Source organism: Euprymna scolopes, chromosome 37 (assembly GCF_053919585.1).
Source record: "Euprymna scolopes isolate OS-2025 chromosome 37, ASM5391958v1, whole genome shotgun sequence".
NCBI lineage: Eukaryota > Metazoa > Mollusca > Cephalopoda > Sepiida > Sepiolidae > Euprymna > Euprymna scolopes.
The window spans coordinates 14,921,318-14,942,803 of record NC_136518.1 but is presented as its reverse complement, the minus strand read 5'-3'; the positions used below and the strand labels follow the sequence as shown (position 1 = coordinate 14,942,803).

At 32.8% G+C, this 21,486-nt stretch overlaps 1 protein-coding gene across 23 annotated transcripts in view; it reads left to right on the top strand.

The window, feature by feature from the left end:
- Window positions 1-21,486, top strand: part of LOC145261098 (uncharacterized) — a 446,786-nt gene that overhangs the window by 164,822 nt on the left and 260,478 nt on the right. For all 23 annotated transcript variants that reach the window (XR_013864412.1, XR_013864410.1, XR_013864411.1 and 20 more), the window contains exon 3: window positions 6,473-6,635. Coding sequence is in view for 20 of the 23 variants with exons in the window: in XM_080119315.1 (XP_079975441.1) it covers window positions 6,473-6,635 (163 nt within the window). In the remaining 3 variants the exon portion in view is untranslated. The remainder of the gene's footprint in view (window positions 1-6,472; window positions 6,636-21,486) is intronic.

The window sequence follows — 21,486 nt, the reverse complement described above, 5'->3', positions numbered from 1 at the left end:
TTCTTTCCCTTTTTTTCCCTTCTTTCCCTTTTTTTCCCTTCTTTCCCTTTTTTTCCCTTCTTTCCCTTTTTTTCCCTTCTTTCCCTTTTTTTCCCTTCTTTTCCCTTTTTCCCTTTCTTTTTCCCTTTCTTTTTCCCTTTTTCCCTTTCTTTTTCCCTTTTTCCCTTTTTCCCTTTCTTTTTCCCTTTTTCCCTTTCTTTTTCCCTTTCTTTTTCCCTTTCTTTTTCCCTTTCTTTTTTCCCTTTCTTTTTTCCCTTTCTTTTTTCCCTTTTTCCCTTTCTTTTTCCCTTTCTTTTTTCCCTTTCTTTTTTCCCTTTCTTTTTTCCCTTTCTTTTTTCCCTTTCTTTTTTCCCTTTCTTTTTTCCCTTTCTTTTTTCCCTTTCTTTTTTCCCTTTCTTTTTCCCCTTTCTTTTTTCCCTTTCTTTTTTCCCTTTTTTCCCTTTTTTCCCTTTCTTTTTTCCCTTTTTTTCCCTTTTTTTCCCCTTTTTCCCTTTCTTTTTTCCCTTTCTTTTTTCCCTTTCTTTTTTCCCTTTCTTTCCTTTTTTCCCTTTCTTTCCCCTTTCGCCCCTCTTTTCTCTCTTTTCGCCCCTCTTTTCTCTTTCCTCTTTCTCCTTTCTCTCTTTCCTCTCGTTGTCTCTCTCTCTTTTGTCCCTCTCTTTTTTTCTTTTTATGTAGGCTGATACTTCATCAAATTAATAATAACGCTTTAACATTTTCAGATAATTTTAGTTATATTTAAACACAAGGAACGTTTTAATTGCCCTTTCTCTCCCGTTAGGAGAAGGAACACATATCTCTGGTTTTCCAGAATAGCTAAGCCAAAAAATTTGTTAAAAAAAAATAAATACACAAATAAATGTTACCAAAGCCATGGGTAGTTACTTTTCTACCTATCTTTTTTTTTTTTTTTTAAATTTTTATTAGTTTTAAGTTAAAACTAAAAATAGTATACAATTTGCTAAATTGGAACGAAAAACATTCTCATTCAAGACCCAGTCGAGCCTTGATAATCACTCAAAAATCGAAAGTTAAACAAAATTCTGGTAAAACGTTATATTTTTGCACAATTTAGTGACATTTATTGGATGTGTTTCCATCGGTATTTTGATTAACTTTGAAATTTTACCACCATTTTGTTTTAGTTCAACAGATTTTATGCTACTTAGTTTTTAAAACTTTAAAATAAGTTAAAACATAATTTATTCAAGCAGAGTAACTTGCCTTCACTAACATTTATTTGTTACATATTTTTATTTTATCCCTTTTCTGCTTTGTTAGCTATTCTGGAAAATCACCAATACCTTACAGTGAAGTGACACACACTTCTCTCTCATATATATATAATGAATGATTGTTCTTGCTTGGCAGTAGAATGCTAAAAATGCATCAATGTACACTTTTACAATAATCTACTTTTCAATCTTTTCTAGTTTACTATTGTAAACAAAAGAAGAAAACCTGATGACTGGGGATCAATTTCTTTCATTGAAAGGCATTCCCTCCTTCCCCATGTCAAGAATCTGACGTTTGCTTCCCCCCTCGTATTTAAATGTCAAACCCCAACCAACCTATAGTAACAGTCTTTTAATCTCCCTCTCCCTCTTAAGAATGACTGAATCATTTGAGTTGCCATTTTTCTTTTAAAGAAAGGAAAATGTTGCGTCCTTCCACCCCCACTCCCCAAACAATCACGAAATTGCATCATAATGCTGTTCAGTCATGTAGAAAAATGTACTTAAATGTACACCCATTAACTGGAAAATATGTGATTCGCATTTTCCCTTTTGGTTTAGAAGCACAAATGAACCATAATACTATTGTCTTAAAGTAATTTATAATGGACAATTTGAAGGCTCCAATATAATCTTTGAAGAACGCGTTTATTTTCTTCCTGAAGAAAGGGTTTACTTTCTTCACATAAAATCATCGTTTTTATAAAGTCCTTTTTTTTCTTTTTCTTTTTTTTTTTTTTTTTTCTCAGAGACTCTTCTATTCCTGAGATCGCCTGTTTTAAACTAAATATTTCTTTTAGTTTTAGTAGTGCTCTAAATGCATTTTGAGTATTATTTTTTTTACGCTTTACTTAAAAAAGATGAATTTCTTTATGGAAGGGGGCGAACATCACACAATTTAACATCTATTTTTTTATGGCCCCAGGCAATGCCAGGTAACTCTGCTAATCTATTGGGGGGGCTAATTCTTACAACTTTTTATATACTCCCTAGATTATAATATCTCCGATTTATTAAAGGACTTGTCTATCTTTTAATTAAGTGACTTTTACCCGCTATTTTCGCGCTATTTCTTACTCGTCTGTTTGTTTGGCTTTTTCGTATAAAAGCAGGACTGATTCGAAATAACAGCAATTAGCTGCCCTTTGTGGCCAGCAAGTGTTGAAGGCAATCAGTTTTGATCACTGTGGGGAACCAGACAATTGCTATTCATTAAAATACTGCCAGAGCTCCCTCTCTTGGGGAGCTGATTTCCCTCATGACGGCGGTAAGCTGAAAGCTTAACTGGCTTACAGCCGAACTTAAGTGCATGATTTCACTTCTCCTGCATGAACTCTCGCTTTTTGTATGTCAACTTTTTAATCGTAAAATTAGAACGCTTTTCACTTCCTGTCCAATCGTGATCGAGTGGTGAGATGTAACTTTTTTTTTTCACTTTCTTTTCCACCTTCACGTCAAGGCTTTGGGTTCGAGCCTACCTGCTACTACAACTTTTTTTTCCCCCCCCTCAACACACATCCACAAACACCCGGGCACCCAGGCTAGTCTAATATAAAGAACAAAAAAGAGCACTTGCTTACAAAGATTTATTTAAACCGGCCAATAAATAACCCCTTTTTTTAATTATTTTACTTCAGTTTTGAGATCAAGGGAGCTAACTCTTCCTGGAGTTAACACTTGATTCCATTAAGATTTAAAGAATAGACACTGTTCCCTTTTATGGCTGCTATCTGTATTTTGTTACAGCTTGATCTTCCAGGGATTGTTTCTTTCTGAAGATTCTTTTTTATTAGGCCAGTTGCTCCTATCACAACCGGTATAATGTTTATTTCTTTCAGAGACCATGTTTTTTTTTAGATAATTTTTTTAGGTCCTGATATGTTATTTTTCCCCATTTAGCTCTGTTAAGGCCAATGTCATTTATGACTGTGATATCAATAATGAGTGCAATTCTTTTGGACCCTTTTATATTACAATGTCTGGCTTGATGGCCTGTGTTTTTGTTATAGAACACTGTCACTTTTTCCATTTGATGTTATCATTGGTGGTTCATGTTCCCAGATGTTCGATCTGTCAAGTTGCATCTCTCCACAGATCTTGTGGTGTAAATAGAATCTGCCAATAGAATTGGACATCCAAATATTAGGTGGCTTGCGCTCTCAATCGCTGTGTGACAAAACCTGCATTAACCATTTGCTTGTAGGTCAACCATTTTAAAAATTTTTTTTTTTTTTTTTTTAATCCATTTGTGAATAAGCCCTGATCTTGACTTGCTATACTAAGTCTTTCTTTATCAAATGGAAGTTTCCCACTCTTGAGCCATTGGAGTGAAGCATCTCTGTCTATATACTCCTGGTTAAGCTCCTCCAGAGACTTTCCTGCTCTCTTATGTTGTTCCCACCTTGTTTTATATCGATTGTGGGTTTTGGTGTGTCCCAAATCAAACTGAAAATCTGTTTGAATTTCTTCTGTAAATGCCAACAGAAAATTTGAAAATTCTATTCATAAAAAAGAAAAATAATTTTATCAAGCTTTTTAATTAACAATTTAAAAATAGAAAATATTGTTGTCACTTAAACATGTGAATGACATTTAAATATTAACAAGATTTGTGGGTTTTTTTTTTTTAACTTTGTAAAAACAAATTGTTGTATTCTTCAATTGCTAAAGGCTTAAAGGTAGAATGGACCTGTCTTGATAATATGCATTCTGTTGCTGACCTTTTGACTCGGAGCAAAGTGTAGTATCTGTTATAATACTATACTTAATCTTTTTTGTTCTCAGTCAGTCAAGAAAAAATTCTAAGCTGAGGAAATCTTTATTTTGATGTTATCACTGATCCTAATTCGGAGTGCCCCCCCCCCTTTTAAAGCAGATTCCCTGTCTTTGAGGTTAGTTTTTATACCAGCCGATATTGGCATAATCCTGGGAAGGGAATCACAAAGTTTACTTGAACTATCAAACCCTTTTTGTTTAAATGAAGTGGGATGACTTAGTACTAAAATGTGCACCATTCCAAGCATTACCCCCTACTTTGGGGGTAGGAGTTGGTTTATTACCTATCACTTGAGTCACCCTCTCCAGGGAATGTTGATGGGTGTGTTCATGACTGCTTTTGTACCCAGCCAGAATGCTCCTTTGGGGGAGGAGGGAACTGGTTTCTCCACCTTCTAGCCTTTTTGTTTCCAAGTTGCAGCATTATCAAAATGATTGAGAACTGATTAATCATTAAGAAAAAACAATATGAGTAACATAGGTAAATATTTTGTCAGTCATCAAGTTAGATTTTCACTTTTTAAAGAGAATAATCATTAGCTTTTTGTTTATAATCGAAGGATATCAAAATTGAAAAACTGAATAAACCGGATGCAAAATCTAAAATTTAAATTAAAAAAAATTACAACCTCAAATGTCTCGCTTTTATAGCGACCACTATGTATAGACACTAGTGTAATACATGACACTGGACGGGTATAATCAATAAATATAATTTTTAAATTTTAATATTTTTTGAGTGCTATGGTAGCATGCAGAACATTTCAAAATAGATATTGTATGTTTGATATTTAAAAGAAAAAAAAATGCAATTAGTCTGATGGCCTTGCTTCTTTTCTTTTTTCTTTCCTTTTCTTTTTTCTTTCCTTTTCTTTTTTCTTTCCTTTTCTTTTTTCTTTCCTTTTCTTTTTTCTTTCCTTTTCTTTTTTCTTTCCTTTTCTTTTTCCTTTTCTTTTTCCTTTTTCTTTTTCCTTTTCTTTTTCCTTTTCTTTTTCCTTTTCTTTTTCCTTTTCTTTTTCCTTTTCTTTTTTCTTTTCTTTTTTCTTTTCTTTTCTTTTTCCTTTTCTTTTCTTTTTTCTTTTCTTTTCTTTTTTCTTTTTCTTTTCTCTTCCTTTTCTTTTCTCTTCCTTTTCTTTTCTCTTCCTTTTCTTTTCTCTTCCTTTTCTTTTTCCTTTTCTTTTCTCTTCCTTTTCTTTTTCCTTTTCTTTTTCCTTTTCTTTTTCCTTTTCTTTTTTCTTTTCTTTTTTCTTTTCTTTTCTTTTTTCTTTTTCTTTTCTCTTCCTTTTCTTTTCTCTTCCTTTTCTTTTCTCTTCCTTTTCTTTTCTCTTCCTTTTCTTTTCTCTTCCTTTTCTTTTTTCTTCCATTTCTTTTTTCTTTTTCTTTTTCCTTGTCTTTTTCTTTTTCCTTGTCTTTTTCTTTTTCCTTGTCTTTTTCTTTTTCCTTGTCTTTTTCTTTTTCCTTGTCTTTTTCTTTTTCCTTTTCGTTTTTCCTTGTCTTTTTCCTTTTCGTTTTTCCTTGTCTTTTTCCTTTTCGTTTTTCCTTGTCTTTTTCCTTTTCGTTTTTCCTTGTCTTTTTCCTTTTCGTTTTTCCTTGTCTTTTTCCTTTTCGTTTTTCCTTGTCTTTTTCCTTTTCTTTTTCCTTTTCGTTTTTCCTTTTCGTTTTTCCTTTTCGTTTTTCCTTTTCGTTTTTCCTTTTCGTTTTTCCTTTTCGTTTTCCCTTTTCGTTTTCCCTTTTCGTTTTTTTTTCCTTTTCGTTTTTTTTTTCCTTTTCGTTTTTTTTCCTTTTCGTTTTTTTTTTTCCTTTTCGTTTTTTTTTTCCTTTTCGTTTTTTTTTTCCTTTTCGTTTTTTTTTCCTTTTCGTTTTTTTTTCCTTTTCGTTTTTTTTTCCTTTTCGTTTTTTTTTCCTTTTCGTTTTTTTTTTCCTTTTCGTTTTTTTTTTCCTTTTCGTTTTTTTTTTCCTTTTCGTTTTTTTTTTCCTTTTCGTTTTTTTTTTCCTTTTCGTTTTTTTTTTCCTTTTCGTTTTTTTTTTCCTTTTCGTTTTTTTTTTCCTTTTCGTTTTTTTTTTCCTTTTCGTTTTTTTTTTTCCTTTTCGTTTTTTTTTTTTCCTTTTCGTTTTTTTTTTTCCTTTTCGTTTTTTTTTTTCCTTTTCGTTTTTTTTTTCCTTTTCGTTTTTTTTTTTCCTTTTCGTTTTTTTTTTTCCTTTTCGTTTTTTTTTTCCTTTTCGTTTTTTTTTTTCCTTTTCGTTTTTTTTTTTCCTTTTCGTTTTTTTTTTTTCCTTTTTTTTTTCCTTTTCGTTTTTATTTCTATTCGTTTACTTTTTTTTTTTTTCCCCAAATGGTGACTGTTTCCTTGCGCTTTTATCATGATTGCATGAAATTCTGTACCTTTTATATTTTGCTTTGTATATTTTATGTAAGTTTTTATTTGTTGTATGATTACTTATATATTTTGTTTTTGTTTTTCTAGGGGCCCTGCTGGCTCACCACACAGTACTGGAGCTTCTTATAAACGCTCTCGGACATCTAGTCCTTCTATGTCTCGCTCTTCTTATTCTTATCATCAAGAACCCAACACTCGCTATGGAATTCCTCATGCATCAGGATACGCTATTTACCGGGATCCCTATCCGGTTGGTATTTAATCATAAAAAACAAAATTTCTCTTTTTAATCCAATGTAAAGGCAAAGTGTAAAAAAAAAAAAAAAAAAAAAAAAAAAAAAAAAAATTGAAATATTTCACTACTAAATTTTTTGTCAATTGGTTTAACAATAATAAAAAATTCATCTATTTCTAGAAAGAGAAAAGTCGATAATTAATAAATATGCGTCCAGTCGAAGTCTAAAAAAAAAAAAAAAAAAAATTCAATGTATAACATGTATTGTCATTCACAAACAGCTGTTTTGTTGTGTTATAGCTAATCCATGTGACAAGAATTCGGGTGAAAAAAAAAGCTTTGTGAAGTTTTCATTTTACTCTTTGGCTTTTATTTCTTTATGCCTTTGATATGATGAAAAGTTTATTCTTTATGGTTAATATAAATGTTTGTGTGTCTTATAAGAATAGTAAAAAAGGAAAATGCTCAAAAAATACTTTCTCAACACTAATTTTATTCTTTTTAAATAAGTAATATTTCAAATAGTTTATAAAATGCGTTAAAAATAAAAGTGGTGTTTGCAGTTCTCATACTGGCTTATTTATATCTATTGTCAGTTCAACTTAGCATTGCTCTTAAATCTTGAATTTTAAACCATATTTAATTCCAGAAGAGTTTCCGATGGCTAACTATTGTATACAAATCTTTCAGTAGGTAGCTGTTATGTGCTGCTTCTTGACTTTATAATTTTGCAGGCAAAGAGCAAAAAAATTTTCTTGTATTGACATGAAAAAATTATATTGCTTGAATGCTAAAAGATTCAATTTTTATAGAGCAATTCTGGTTTCTGATTGATTGATACCAAAACATGGTTAACTTTGATTTATCTGTTCCTTTCAGCAGCATTTATAAATAGAATCTCCCAATTTTCAGGGATCATACTCCATAATTATATAAAAAATATTGCAACATTATTAGTCATTAAGATGGACCTTAAAAATTATGGCGATCGACTAAGCTTCTACTGGGTTTAAATTACAAATTAGTACACTTAAATTTAGAAAATGATGCATTTTATTTATTTTAGCTTTATAAGGAGATTCATTTTCTTATAAGAAAATGAATCTTCTAAAAAATTAAATTGCAGAATAATTTGTGATGAGGCCAAGTCATTAAAAAGAACCAGTTTAATCCACCCAGGTCGTTCATCATATATCATAATTATTCACTTAAAATTTTTCTATTTTACTTTGTCATTATGCAAAGCAAAAAGCCTTTGTATATGTGCAAACTCTGGCCCCAGCGAATAACTGACATGTAAAGGTATTTAGTCATTGGTGTTTCAATGCATTCTTGGGATTCCCAAATGCTACAACCCACACATGATGTAAACTTTCTAGATTTGAAGTACTTATCAGGAGGCTCCGATGGTTTGGACATGCTCTTTGTTGTCCACAAACTGGTCTGATTCACAAGGCAAGAGTAATAGCACCAACACAGCTACCAAAATGGTGTAAAAAGATTAGTGGTCAACTGAGGATGTGACTCGCAACAGTTGAAACTGAATTAAAAGCTTTGATTGGTCTTTGTGTCTTCGGTATGTGATAATGGAATCGCAAATGATTGAAGTATGTTGAGCAGGGTTGCAGAGTTGGATAGTAAAAGTCAGACTCCAACTCTGGACTCCTTGACCCTTATGTAAAAATCTATTCTGCAGATCCATATACCAGTCTCCCATGCTTATTCAGCAAGCATTTTATAATTACTTTTCATGTATATCATTTTTTATGTTTAACATTCACTTGTATGATAAATATACTCAAATATACACTCAACCACATTTATAAAATAAGATAACAAAGGGATAAAAAAAATTTACAATTAAATTTTATGTTATCAGTTCAAAAGGGAATACAATATTTAGTGATGGGAAAACCTCTTTAGACCATGGCATTTAGAAACCAACCCCTTCTCATCAGAAGAGGGGAGTAAAGACACATATTATACAGAGAAGAAATTTTTTAAAAGATTATATTGCCTTTATGGAAAGAGGATCAAAAGAAAAACAGGAAACTGTACTGAGACTAAAGCTGCTTCCAGAACTGCCAGCAATCACTGTAAAAGGGTAATCAAATATGCGAGAGAGTTGTATGCTCAGTCCATTAAGTCCAAAGTAGCTGAGCAGTGGATTGGTTCCCACCAGTTTTAGCAAATAGCGAATAGGGTCCTGAACAGAAGTGTGTGCTCTATCCAAACCATCATCAGACAGAGCCAAACTTTTTGTCAAGAATTTCGCAACTAATTCTACCCTATGCGACCAAGGCTGGCACCCCCCCCTCCATATTTCCTCCTGTATCAGAAAACATGCTATGCGACATATAAATATCTGTGCATGATCTTGCCAAGCTAATCAAAAACCTTGATTTAAGTGGAACAATTGGTCCTGGCCCTGGCAGCATTTCAATTATAATGCTGAAACGGCTTCAACCAGAACTAGCTTACAAAACTGTTTAAGCATTGTCTTAAGGAGAATTGCTTCCCAACACCCTAGGAAACCTCATCAGTATGCCCTGTATTTAAGAATTCAAGTAATCGGTCATCTCCCTCTCAGTACAGACCAATAAGTCTCCTGTGCGTCATGAGTAAGTTGCTGGAATATGTGTTGAATAGAGAAGTAGTTAACCCCCTCAGAAAAAAAATAAACTTTTTAGTGACATGTAATATGGTTTAAATTCTGCTAGATCTACAACAGATGTGCTAACGGTTATCTCTCAAAGGATTAGCAAATCTCTCCATGAAGGCTTCCTTTTTAGGGCAATTGCTCTTGACATATCAAAGGCCTTTTATAGGGTATGGTATAAAGGCCTACTTCACAAAATCTCCAGCTATGGTATAGCTGGAAATGTTTGCTCAATTATTAATTCATTTCTTTCTGATAGCTTCACATGAATAGTGGTTGATGGGCAGGAATCAGAAGCTCACAGTATTAATGCCGGAGTCTCTCTGGGATCCATCCTGGACCCAACTCTCTTCCTGATCTACATCAATGATCTTCTAATTCATAGACATTTATGCTAACGACACTACCATCTATGGCAACACATCAAAGGTCGTAAATGACCAAGTTCTCCCTGATTCTCTCTCCTCTGATTTTGAGCATGTAATACAATGGGGAAAGAGGTGGCGGATTAATTTTAATGCATCTAAAACCAAGCTTCTATCTTTACATCATCAATGCTCTGGTTCCCATCTGGCATCAATTGAAATAAATGGCTTTCATCTTGTCTTTTGACAAGCTTCTCGGCTTGACCTTTACTCCTGATCTGAAATGAACATGTGCATCAAATTCGTTGCTAAGGTCGTTGGGAAAATGGTAGGATCCTTCTACTGCTCCAGTAGATATCTCATGCAATTCTCTATATAAGAGCCAAGTACATCCAAGGATGGAATACTGTTGCCACATCTGGGTAGGAGCTGCTAGAAAGAACTTATCCTGCCTTGACAGTTTAAAATAGACTTTGTAGCCTAGCGGAGGATATTCTTTTCTCTTCCCTACAACCTCTTTTCCACAGAAGAGCCTTGCGAGCTTGTCTCTGCTTTATTGTTATTTTCATGGAAAGTGCTCGTCTAAGATCCATTCTATGGTTCCCTCTCGACAAACTTTCACAAGAAATACTCTTCTAGCTGAAAACACTATCAATAATTTCCCCCACTCTTTGTGTGCCTAAGTCTAAATATAGATACCATGAACAAAGCTTCTTTCTTAGAACTACACACCGGTGGAAATCTCTTCCATTTGCCTGCTTTCTAGCTGACTACAATGTGGTCATCTTCAAGTCCAATGTAAACAAATTCTTGATGACCTATCCCTTAATCCAATTTGCCATATTTTCACTACTAACGATTACGATATTGTGTCATTGACTCCTGTACACTCATTAACCATTAAAATAAAAAGCTATAAAGGGCTCTAGTAGCAGTGGTTGCTTCTTGATTTATGCCCATTTTTTGGATAAGATTGTAATTCCAGATCGCTCCCGGACTAATCCAATTGCCAAATTCCACTTGATTCAGGAACTGGATAACTTTCGGATTACAATCCGATTGAGATCACTGTGGATTACATGGGATGACAGACAGAATTTTCATTGATCTTGTGACGTCACAACCAAAACGAAAGCAGCTGTCCAGACAAGATTTGCAGTGATCCAATGGATCGAAAAATCTTGAAGTGGAAGCATTGCAGTACAGTTCAAAATATATCTCTAACAATAAAAGTAAATCCATACAAAAGCTGCTAAATTGTACAACTGGTATAACCAAACAGGAAAACCATCTAAATAAAAAAAAAAAAATAAAATAAAATAAATTTATTGTATTTAAGGAGTCTGATAAAAAAAAACCTCTGACTCCTCTTAAAAATCCGACTCCGACTTTGCAACCCTGATGCTGAGGAGTCGGCAGCAGACAGGCCTGGGTGGATGACTCTGATTCATGATGTTGCAAGTTCACTTAGAGCCAGCTCAACTCCTGTCGAGTAAAAGCTGTCACAAGTACATGTACATTATCTTGTTCGGAGGAAAATAAGTTAAGTTTCTTTCTAAGCTTAAAGGTTCATAGGAGTAATGCTCTACTATGTCTACTTATAATATAGGCAGCACTTTTTGTTTGCCCATATTTATTTTTTCAAGGGAGATAACTACATGAAAAATTCCTGCATCAAATGGCACTGATATTCTGGAGAAGGAATATTACACTTTGATTTTAACCAAGAAGCAATGAAAAATGTTTTTTTTTCTGGCTAGGCATTTATAAATGAATGACAAAAAAAAGCATAAATTATATAGTGCATCAACATGTTTTTTAAATTTAATTTATTCATACCAATAGTATTGTGGGGCCTTGGTTCATGCTTGACATTTATAAAAAAGAAATGTTTTATTTTTAATTTATTCATACAATAATATTTGAATTATAATAAACTGTCTACGCCTGGAGGGTATAGTCATTATATTAAGCAGAACAGATGTTCTAACCCACCTTCCTAATTAAGATGCTAGTTTCTTTAGACTTCTACTCCGATTAAGGCAGATATACACACTTGCAACATGTAATGCTATGTAATCTGGTTCTTCCTAGGACGAGTGGCTATTATAATGGTTATCCATCTGAGTACTAACCAGGTTAAGCGTCAATTTTGGTGATCTGACAGGAACTAGTGTATCAACGTGACTTAATTCTGGACTTGTAATTAAGTATCATTAGCATCTTTGGACAAAACAGGTTTAGCTTGTTTCGTTGGAATTGTCAGTAAATACTGTTTGTGGTGTTTTGAATATTTTTAATGGGAATAAGTCTTTTTACATTGCTGCAATAAACTTTATATTTGCTTTCACAAAAACGATACAAACCAATTTTTCTATGAATATATTCGTTACATACTATCATGCAAAAAATTAACTCCTAATGTGTACACAAATAAAATACATACTACTAAAACTCTGTGGATCTTGCTTTTTATCTTTGTCTCTGTGCATGCAGGATGATGTGATGTGTATAAGACATCCAGTGGTGAGGCCTCATTTAGAGGCTGTGGGAAATGTGGAGTTGCCCCTTAGTTACCATTGCTGCCACTTCTACTTCTTCTATAGTGGTAACATCTGTTAGGGTATCTGATGCTATCGGATCAAGCTGTCTGAAGATACTGGCTTTTGAACAAAAATGCATCACGCATTCATGTTACTGTGTTTTTTTTTTTTTTTTTTTTTTTTTTTTGCAAAATTCAATCCTGTTCTGCAAAAGACAAAAACTAAACACAAAATAAATATTTGAAGAGTTAAAGAACCTGAAGTATGCTTTTTTTTTTTTTTCCAAATTATTTGATACAATATTAAATAATCTGGAAAGAGCTGATATAACATTAAAACAAAAGTAAACCAATTAACAGGATGATGTCATCCATTGAGATATTTTTTGATGTCATAAATTCTGCTACTATTTATCTCCCTCTCACTGTGGGAAGATGTGACACAAGGTTTGAAAGTGAGGATTTAAAGCTTAAGACCCTAGAGAAAGAGTACGTTGGACTACAAAAGAAAACACTTGGGCAGCCCTCTTGCCATTCTCTCGCAAGGGTGCCTTAGACAATTAACAATAAGCTAATCCCTTTCTCAAAGTGAGAATTTAATGCCTTGGAGAATGAAACTTACAAAACTAAACAAAATTATACCTCAAGCTGACAGGGCAGGGCCAGAATACGCCATAATGGCCTACTCTATATGCTCAACTGATATGAAAAATATTGCATGTTGACATAGGTTGTCATAAATTCCGAAGTAATAAAGAGGTTAAATCAACATCTTTCCCTGATTTTCATTCTTTTTTAATCTTTTAATATTTAGTTATAGAGATTTTGGGGAGGGGGGGGGTATCGGATTACCATAAATACTCGTGTAATATTTACTGTCTGATCAAAGTTCATTCATATATAAAAACTTAAAAGAAAAATAACATTGTTAAAGATATAAATGTATATTTGCACTTGCATAGAAAGAACACATTTAGTTGACTTATGTCTGCCGAATTCCTTTTATTTTTTCCCCCACCAATTTTGACCCCTTAGCAGCTATTTTTACTGGCTAAAAAACAAATAGAATTTGTTCCACAGGATATCAAGTTTCAAGCCTGTAGACCAAAAATTGAAAGTGGTTTGACAGATCGTTCCTCAGACAGACAAGGTTATATATATATATATATATGACTCAAAAGTAGGTGGACAGTAAAAAGTCATTGAGATCACGTATACATACAACTATATGTAATAAGACAACATGCATAAATGTATTAAAAATGCTGTCCACCTACTTTTGGCTTACCCTGTGTGTGTGTGTGTGTATATATATATATTATCGGCTACCTAGAGTGTGCTATTCTTTTGTAAAGAGCTATGCAGTTATGCTAAGTGGGAATTGGTAATCTCTTATCAGAGAGCTTACCCTATGAGGTGAGAGCAAATCTTTGTTTATCTGACCAGCTGTTTCACAATACCATGGCCCTTCAGTGTAATTAGAAAGAGGCAAGTGCTTCAATTAGAAACCGATTGTTTTATCAGCAGTCGAGAACTGTTTATATATAAGCAACATGATAAAAAATATTCTGTCGGATATAATTTTTGATGTAAACTATATAAGTTGCCCATGTCTGTAAGACATCCATGTATGTGTATGTATATATGAATATGTCTACAAGAAAATAAAAAAAAAACAGCAAGATCCCATCTCTTTGCTGTAGAAGTCCCCAGATGCTGGAGGCCTTTCTAGTCTAATAATTTCTTTCCTGGAATTGCTAAGCTTTGGAAATCCCTTCAAGTTTCCCTGACTACCAGTATGCAGAAGTTTAAATGTAATGTGAACAAACATATTGCTGCACAATTTTTCACATAGGAGGCCTTTAATTCACAGTAGCCTCTGACATCTTGGTGACACTGTGCCTAAATTAAATTTGCACAGAAAATATTTTTCTTTAAAAATCTATTTTGCTTCATTTACCACAAAAGGTAATACTATGTTAGTATTAGTAAAATAGTATTAATATTTGTGATATTGTGTAAAGCCTATTCCTATCCAGTCTGTTTTTTGTTTTGTTTTTTTACAGTTAAAATAGGGAAAAATTTAAACAAATCACTTGAATTAATTGCAAATTACAGCTAATTTACAATGCAATTTTTTTCAAGAATAACTCTATAATTTAAAGAACAGAATGACTTGGAACAAAACTATTACGAGGAAGTCTGGAAGGTGAAGAATCAACAAAAATATGTACCAAAGCTTTTAAAACTCTCAAATCCTAGATCCTAAAAGATCCTACCAAATTCATAAGGATAATGGCAATTGAATTTCGGGTAAATAAGATCGTTTGAAATGCAGTAAAATCTGTAGTTAAAATCCACAGGAACACCAAAACACCTGTTGACAACCGATATGGAAAAAAAAAAAAAAAAAAAAGATTTGTATTACCTTGGCTGACAGCAAACTAGACAGACGGTAATTATATATAGACATGGGATCAAGCTCCAACACCTATGTAGTTAGAAAAATACAAGATTTCTGCAAATCCAACTTTAGCAATTTTTGGGAATCATATTTATGCCTGCCTTTTAGCCCAGACTTGAACCCTCTGGATTATGCTATTCAGTGCAAGCTATGAATAGAACATCACACAGCAATATCAACACTTTAAAGATACTACTGCAAAAGAATAGAAGTTGTCTCCTGAATATTTGAAGAACACTTGTGTGAGTGAATGCAGTTATTGATGGGGACACACAGAATAAAAACATTTTTCTATTATTTGAATTTTCTTGTATCAAATTATTCTCATGACTTTCAATAAACTAATTGGTCCTACACTCTTTTAATTCTTGCCTCAAAATAGTTTTATTTCCCCACCTTGTGTGTGTGTGTGTATGTATATATATATATATATATATATATATATATATATATATATATATATATATATATATAGATTGACCTTAGGCGGAGGCTCTTTAAATAACTCACTTAGGTTACTTCTGAATTTAATCTGAAGAGTTGTGAGAAAACTGTTGAAGAAATTTAATATTTTAGCTGTTCCATCTTTTCTTGGTCACTGGGTTAAATATATTCTCAGGTGTTTGGACAAACTTCACATATACAAATAACATTTTTACATGAGAAATAGTAAAATTTACAAGGGGGAGAAGGAGAGCCTTTATTTATTTGTTATTAATTAAAAAAAAAAATGTGTGAATTTTTAAAATTTCAACATTAAATATTGATTTAATTAATAATTTCAATAATTAAACCTATTCATAACGTTTTCATTTTAAGTTTTGAAATCCTATTTAAGACTGTCAGGTCAGGCTGTTTGAATATATTGGCTTCCTGAGATGAAATTCACTTGATATTGATGCTTTTTGTTTTTCTACTTTATTTTGCAAAACTTATGTTATGCAACACCAAAAACAAACACCTTTTCCTTCTTCTCATTTCCTCTTTTTCTATCTACCCCACTTTCTGACTAGTCTCCTAACTTAAAATATACCAAACATTGATACTGTAGCCCTTTTTTCTCTCCCATTGTTAGACTCCTGTTCTGTAGGGAACAAAAACGATAAAATCCACTATAAAACAACCAAGACAAACACTACAAACTAGCGATTGAAGATACAAAGAACTTGAAGAATAAAACCTTCTATAAAATAACTGGATGCAACATGAATACTATTTCCAAAATAACTGAATTTGGTATAAAATAAGCCCAAAAGGGTTGATATGCTATAAAACAATCAAACCAAACTCTACAAATAAATATGTGAAGATATAATAAATATGTGAAGCATAAAAACTGTTTCCAAAATAACTGGATTTGGCATTAAATTTATCAAAAAGGGTTGATATGCCATAAAACAACTAAACCAAACATATTTAAAAAATGCATATACTCCTAACTCCTAGCCTACCTTTCTTCCTTTTCTATATGATAAAGTCCATTATTTTTTCACTTTTTTTTTCTTGTTCCACAATATCAATATTTGATTTCAAGTAGTAAATTAATTATGGTAACTATTGCTATGTTAAAAAAAAATTTAATTGGAATTTCAATCAATTTCATTGATTACATAATATATCCAAGGCAATATTTCCTTTAGTAAATGATAATTTTTGTAATCACCAGTTATTTTCATTATTGTTCATTAATCAATTGAATTATTACACTTGATACAAATGGAAATAATTCAATTGAGTTCCAAAATCTGTTGCTATTCTAAATTTTACTTTTAACTATAATTATTTTTAAATACTTATTCTAAATTATTTGACAAAATTTTATCTTTGCAGCAAGTTTGAACACCTATTGATCTCCAGGCAATGTCGAGTAGCCCTGCTAGACATAAATACAAGAAAAATTTTTTTATGCAATTAAACTTTCAATATTTCATGAGATATGAGAATATTGCAAAACCGATTTTTTAAATGACCTTTCTTCATTGAATTATCTTTCTAAAAATGTAATTCTTTTCACAAGAAATGAATTAAAAGAAAGGACGGAGGTCAAATAAGTGATTTAAAAATGAAAAAAGTATCCCGGGCAACACCGGGTAGGTACAGCATGTTATATTTGATAGGATGAAATATCAGATAATTTATAAATATTATTAAAGAGAAACATTCAGATCTGTTGTATTTTTCTTTCGTTTTGAATCTTATTTCCTTTAAATTTTTGTGCAATAGGGTAAAAGATAGCTGGTTTATTTTAATGCATCGAAAACCAAGCTTCTCTCCTTTCATCATAATCGCTCTGACCCCACACTCCCCAGCTCCCCAGTCACGCATCAATAGAATAGCTCTCGTCTTGGGGAAGCTCCATGTCTTAACAAGCTTCTGAATCTGACCTTCACTCCTGAGCTGAAATGGAACACATACATGAAATCTGTTGCCAAGATTGCTGGAAAAATGGTTGGATCACTCTACCGCTCCAGAAGGTATCTCACTGTTGATGCAATCCTCCATCTATATGAGTTAGGTACTCCCTAAAATGGAGTATTGTTGCCACATCTGGGCAGGAGCTGCTCAGTGTGCCCTATCCAGCTTTGATAGTTCAAAACTGGCTCAAAATCTACTAGCTGATGTCCTTTTCCCTTTTCTGCAACCTCTTTCCTACAGAAGAGACGTTGCAAGTCTGTCTCTGCGTTATTTTTATGGCAAGTGGTCGACTAAACTCCAATCTATAGTCCCGACCCCTTGCAAAACTTTCACAAAAAACACTCAACTAGCTATAAATACTACATACAATTTCTCCCACTCTCTATCTGTGCCTAAATGTAAACGCAGATTTCATGAACAAATCTTCTTTCCCAGAACTGCCCTTTAGTGGAACACTATTCCGCTGGCCTGCTTTCTGGTTGAGCAAAACATAGTAGCCTTCAAATCTAATGTGAACAAATTCTTGTTGAGCCGTCCCCATAATCAAATTCTACCCAATTTACACCATTAACGATTACTAAACCACCACCTTAAATTCATTAACCCTTATCCTCGAGTGGCCTTCGGACCTTGATAAATGGTGACTTCCAAGTAAAAAAAAAAAAAATATATCATTTGCTACCAGAGCTATACGATTCTCATATCTGTTGATATGTGCATATGTCAGAATAATACAGCAGGCTAGGAAAATAACAATATCTCGCATTACTGGTCTGTAGCATAAATAGCATCTTTTTCACTTCTTGATATCTTGTGTCTTTCACACACACTTCGGCTTTGGCATATTTTTCTCATGAATATTCTTCAAATTACTTTATTTACAAACAAGAGTTAACCATATAAATAGCATCTGTCTTTCTCTGTTTATTCTTTTCTGTATAAAAATATAAACAGAAAGAAATACTATTTTATACACATTTAATTTTTTTATTTTCCACTTTGATTTGAATAAGTAAAATAAATCTAAACAAAATATTCACTTGTTCTTAAGTAAATGTTGACCTTGAAAATAATACTTAGGAAACATTACTTTATCTACAAATACTCTTATTTCTTTGTATTTCTTTGAAATCTGGTCTCCTTTCTATATTTGTGGAGAGACCTATTATTTCAAGCAGGAGTTTTTTAGGGTTTTTTTTCCTGTGTTCCATTTAACTATATTCTGCTTATCTTGGCATTGTTTGTAGTCGCCCTGAACTTCTCCTTGTCACTGGAATCAAATGAAGCCGACTCTGGAGAGGAGTGATTAGAGATTGTACAACCCTTGCTTTATAATTCTGTGCGGGGTCATCCATTGTCTCTCCAGACCGATAAACATCCAATGTTAATGTGGAAACTGACCTAGGTTCCAGTTTCTGTAAATAACCCATGTAGAAGGTCAATTCTAAATATAAAACCACTAAGAGTTTGCCCTTTTAATTGAACAGAAATATTTGTTTTAAAATATCTATTTTCAGAAATGTCTTGCTGGTTGGCATATTTGTTTATCATAGATGGAACCTACAAAGGGATTAATCGATGAGCATAAACACTATTTAAAAAAATGTATTCAACATTTACCAACCAGATGGTTGCGTTATGTTATAACTTTCAATATCATTCCCTTGTCTCTCTGATATTAAGTGATTTGATTAAATCCCACTTAAATTTTTAAACGTTTTCTTTTTTTATTTATCTTTTTGTGGGGGTAAAATTTGTGGAATAATTATAAAATAACAGTAAATCTTTGACATTTCCAAACCAACATTTCTTAAAGCTTGCAAAAAATTGAAGCGCTGAGCAGAAAAATCAATATCATATAATCAATACTCTAAAATTGGTTTCTGGTTGTGTTTGGAATTAAGAAATAGAACAGACTCGTCTCTTTTCCTGTCAATCCTTTTCTTGCTATTTGAGTTTTATTTACTTATCTTTATCTACTTTTGTTCTAGTTTCTATTCCCCCCCATCCTCCATTTTTGTGACAGATTACTATATTCTATTCATATTCAGTTATATTGGAATCAACCCCCATCCACCCAACCCCTGTGCAAAAATCAATATTATTGATGCTCTGACGTATTTTAATCACAGGTCTCTGAGATTGTGCTGGTTTTGGTATTTGCTCTTCCTTTATTATCAGTGACTTTGTAGGAGGATTCCAATTTGTGAGGAAGGACCGATTTTAGGGAGACATTTAGTGAAAACTGTTTTTAGGTTTATTCTTAAATGTGAGAAATGTTAGATGATAATTCCTAGCAAGCTCTTCCCATTTTACTGAGTACTTGAATTGATAGATATGCATGGCTCAACCCATTTTAGATGAATATCTGCAACAGCCAAGATAATGATTAACAGCCAGTCTTCAGACCAATGGCCAACATTGTGGACCGGAGCTAGGTTTGAGGTCAGCTTCAATGGTGTGGAACCAGGTCTTCAGTTGGCTTCTCAAGTATTTTCATCAACCTTGGAGTAGTTCTGGAGCTATTATTTTGAAGATGAACTGTCTTGAGTTGCGATGTGCAGTGTGATCAAACTAGCGAAGTTTTCTTTCAGAGAGTATTTGAGGGGAGGGGTGATCCTGCATTGATTTAGGTATTAGAAACAAAATGTTGCAAGAGGACAGCAGTCACTTCTAGCCCTTGAGATTCTCATTGGCTATGTTTTGCAGCTGTAGAGAACAATCGAACATTTGCTTGATAGATCTGGATTTTTGTGCCTATTGTCATCGTGGGTTGAGACCACTTGCAGGTCACATGGTTCGAAACCCTCAGATCCAAGTCAAGGTTTTAACTTTTATTTTAATGCTTAGAATGATGCAATCAACAAATCAACCCTGTTAAAGGAAGAGAATTAAGATCTATTTATATCTATACAAGCGGACATATGAAGAAATCTGTCATCAACATTGTTCAACATGTTAGGCCTAAACTTAACATTACACATTTAAATTTTGTAGCCTAATTATAATTCTCTTAAAAGGCCATAAATCTTGTAAACAATATCATGATAAATATTAAGTTCTTATCCACATGCACGTTTTATCCTTTTTCAGGAATCATCAGTGTGGCAGGCACATGATTTGAAATCTCAGACTAAAGTCAACATAACTTTAGTCTGAATGTTTTAGAACTATGCCATTAACAAACAATATAATTTAATGTTATATGTGAAATTTTAATTTGTAAAACAGCTTTTCATATGTCCATAGAAAAACACTTTCATTAAACATACAATTGTTTCTGTTTTTCTCAATAAAATATTTTCCTGATATACAAAATATAATTTTTTTCCAGAAACTTCGTCCGTGCATAAAAGTTCACTCCTCCAGCTGAAAAAAAAACTGTATTTAATTTTCATTTATTTCTTATCTATTTTTTTCTGATCGTCCAAGAGAAATATGTTTAGTCCTCATTTTACACTTGAATGTTCATAACGTGGTATGTCCATACCATGTGCATTTCACTTTTTTGCTAGCATATTTAAATAATAAACCTCGATAAAAGACCACTTCATGGTCAAAAACTATCCAAAGATAAATGTTAGATGAATAGATTCAACAATTCTTCCCCCTTTGCCAGAAGCCTCATTCATAAAATGTGAAGACTAAAGATAAAGGGAAGCAAGAGTTATGAGGCTGGCAAAAGTAAACCCAAGGCTCAATCTCTACTCTCCTCAAATTAATTCTGGTATTAAAATAAATTTTGGTATCGTTATGGTTTGCAAAGATCTATGTCCACATTAAAAGTTTTTAGATATAATTAACCGATAAAATTTTGGTTTTGGATAGAATACCTTAAATCTTTTTTTCTCACTTTTGTTTTCATTTCTTTTCATCTCCAACAATAATGTCTATAAATTTGAGAAAATAATGCTGAATTAAAACAATATTTTATGTCCTGTAGAGTATGTAAAATAGTTATTGTTTATAGACGAGCCATGATCCTTTGTATTTACTGTTTTAATCAATATCATCCTTTTATTACTTAACTAGCATTTCAGCCCGGCGTTGCCCGGGTGTTTGGATGTGTATGTTGAGCAAAAAAAAAAAAGTGGTAGTAGGAAGGCCAGCTCGAACCCGTACCGAAAAGAACGGGGGTCAAACCTAACGTTTATGCTGTTACAACCACCGCCAAACCGGAAGCAACATTTTTTAAAATCAAGGCTAGACAATCTAAAGGAGAGGATAACTTAAAAAAAATATTGGCGAAAAAAGTGACCTCCCCTCTGTAGAAAAGTGCCTAGTTGAAGGGGAAGATATTAATGTTTTTAGCCAATTTTTTGATATTTGTTGTATGAAAGGTCGAACGTTAAAACGATACTGATCTTGGTAAAATCCGTCGCCTCTATTGAAAGTTTAAGGCAGACATGCAAACAGACAGA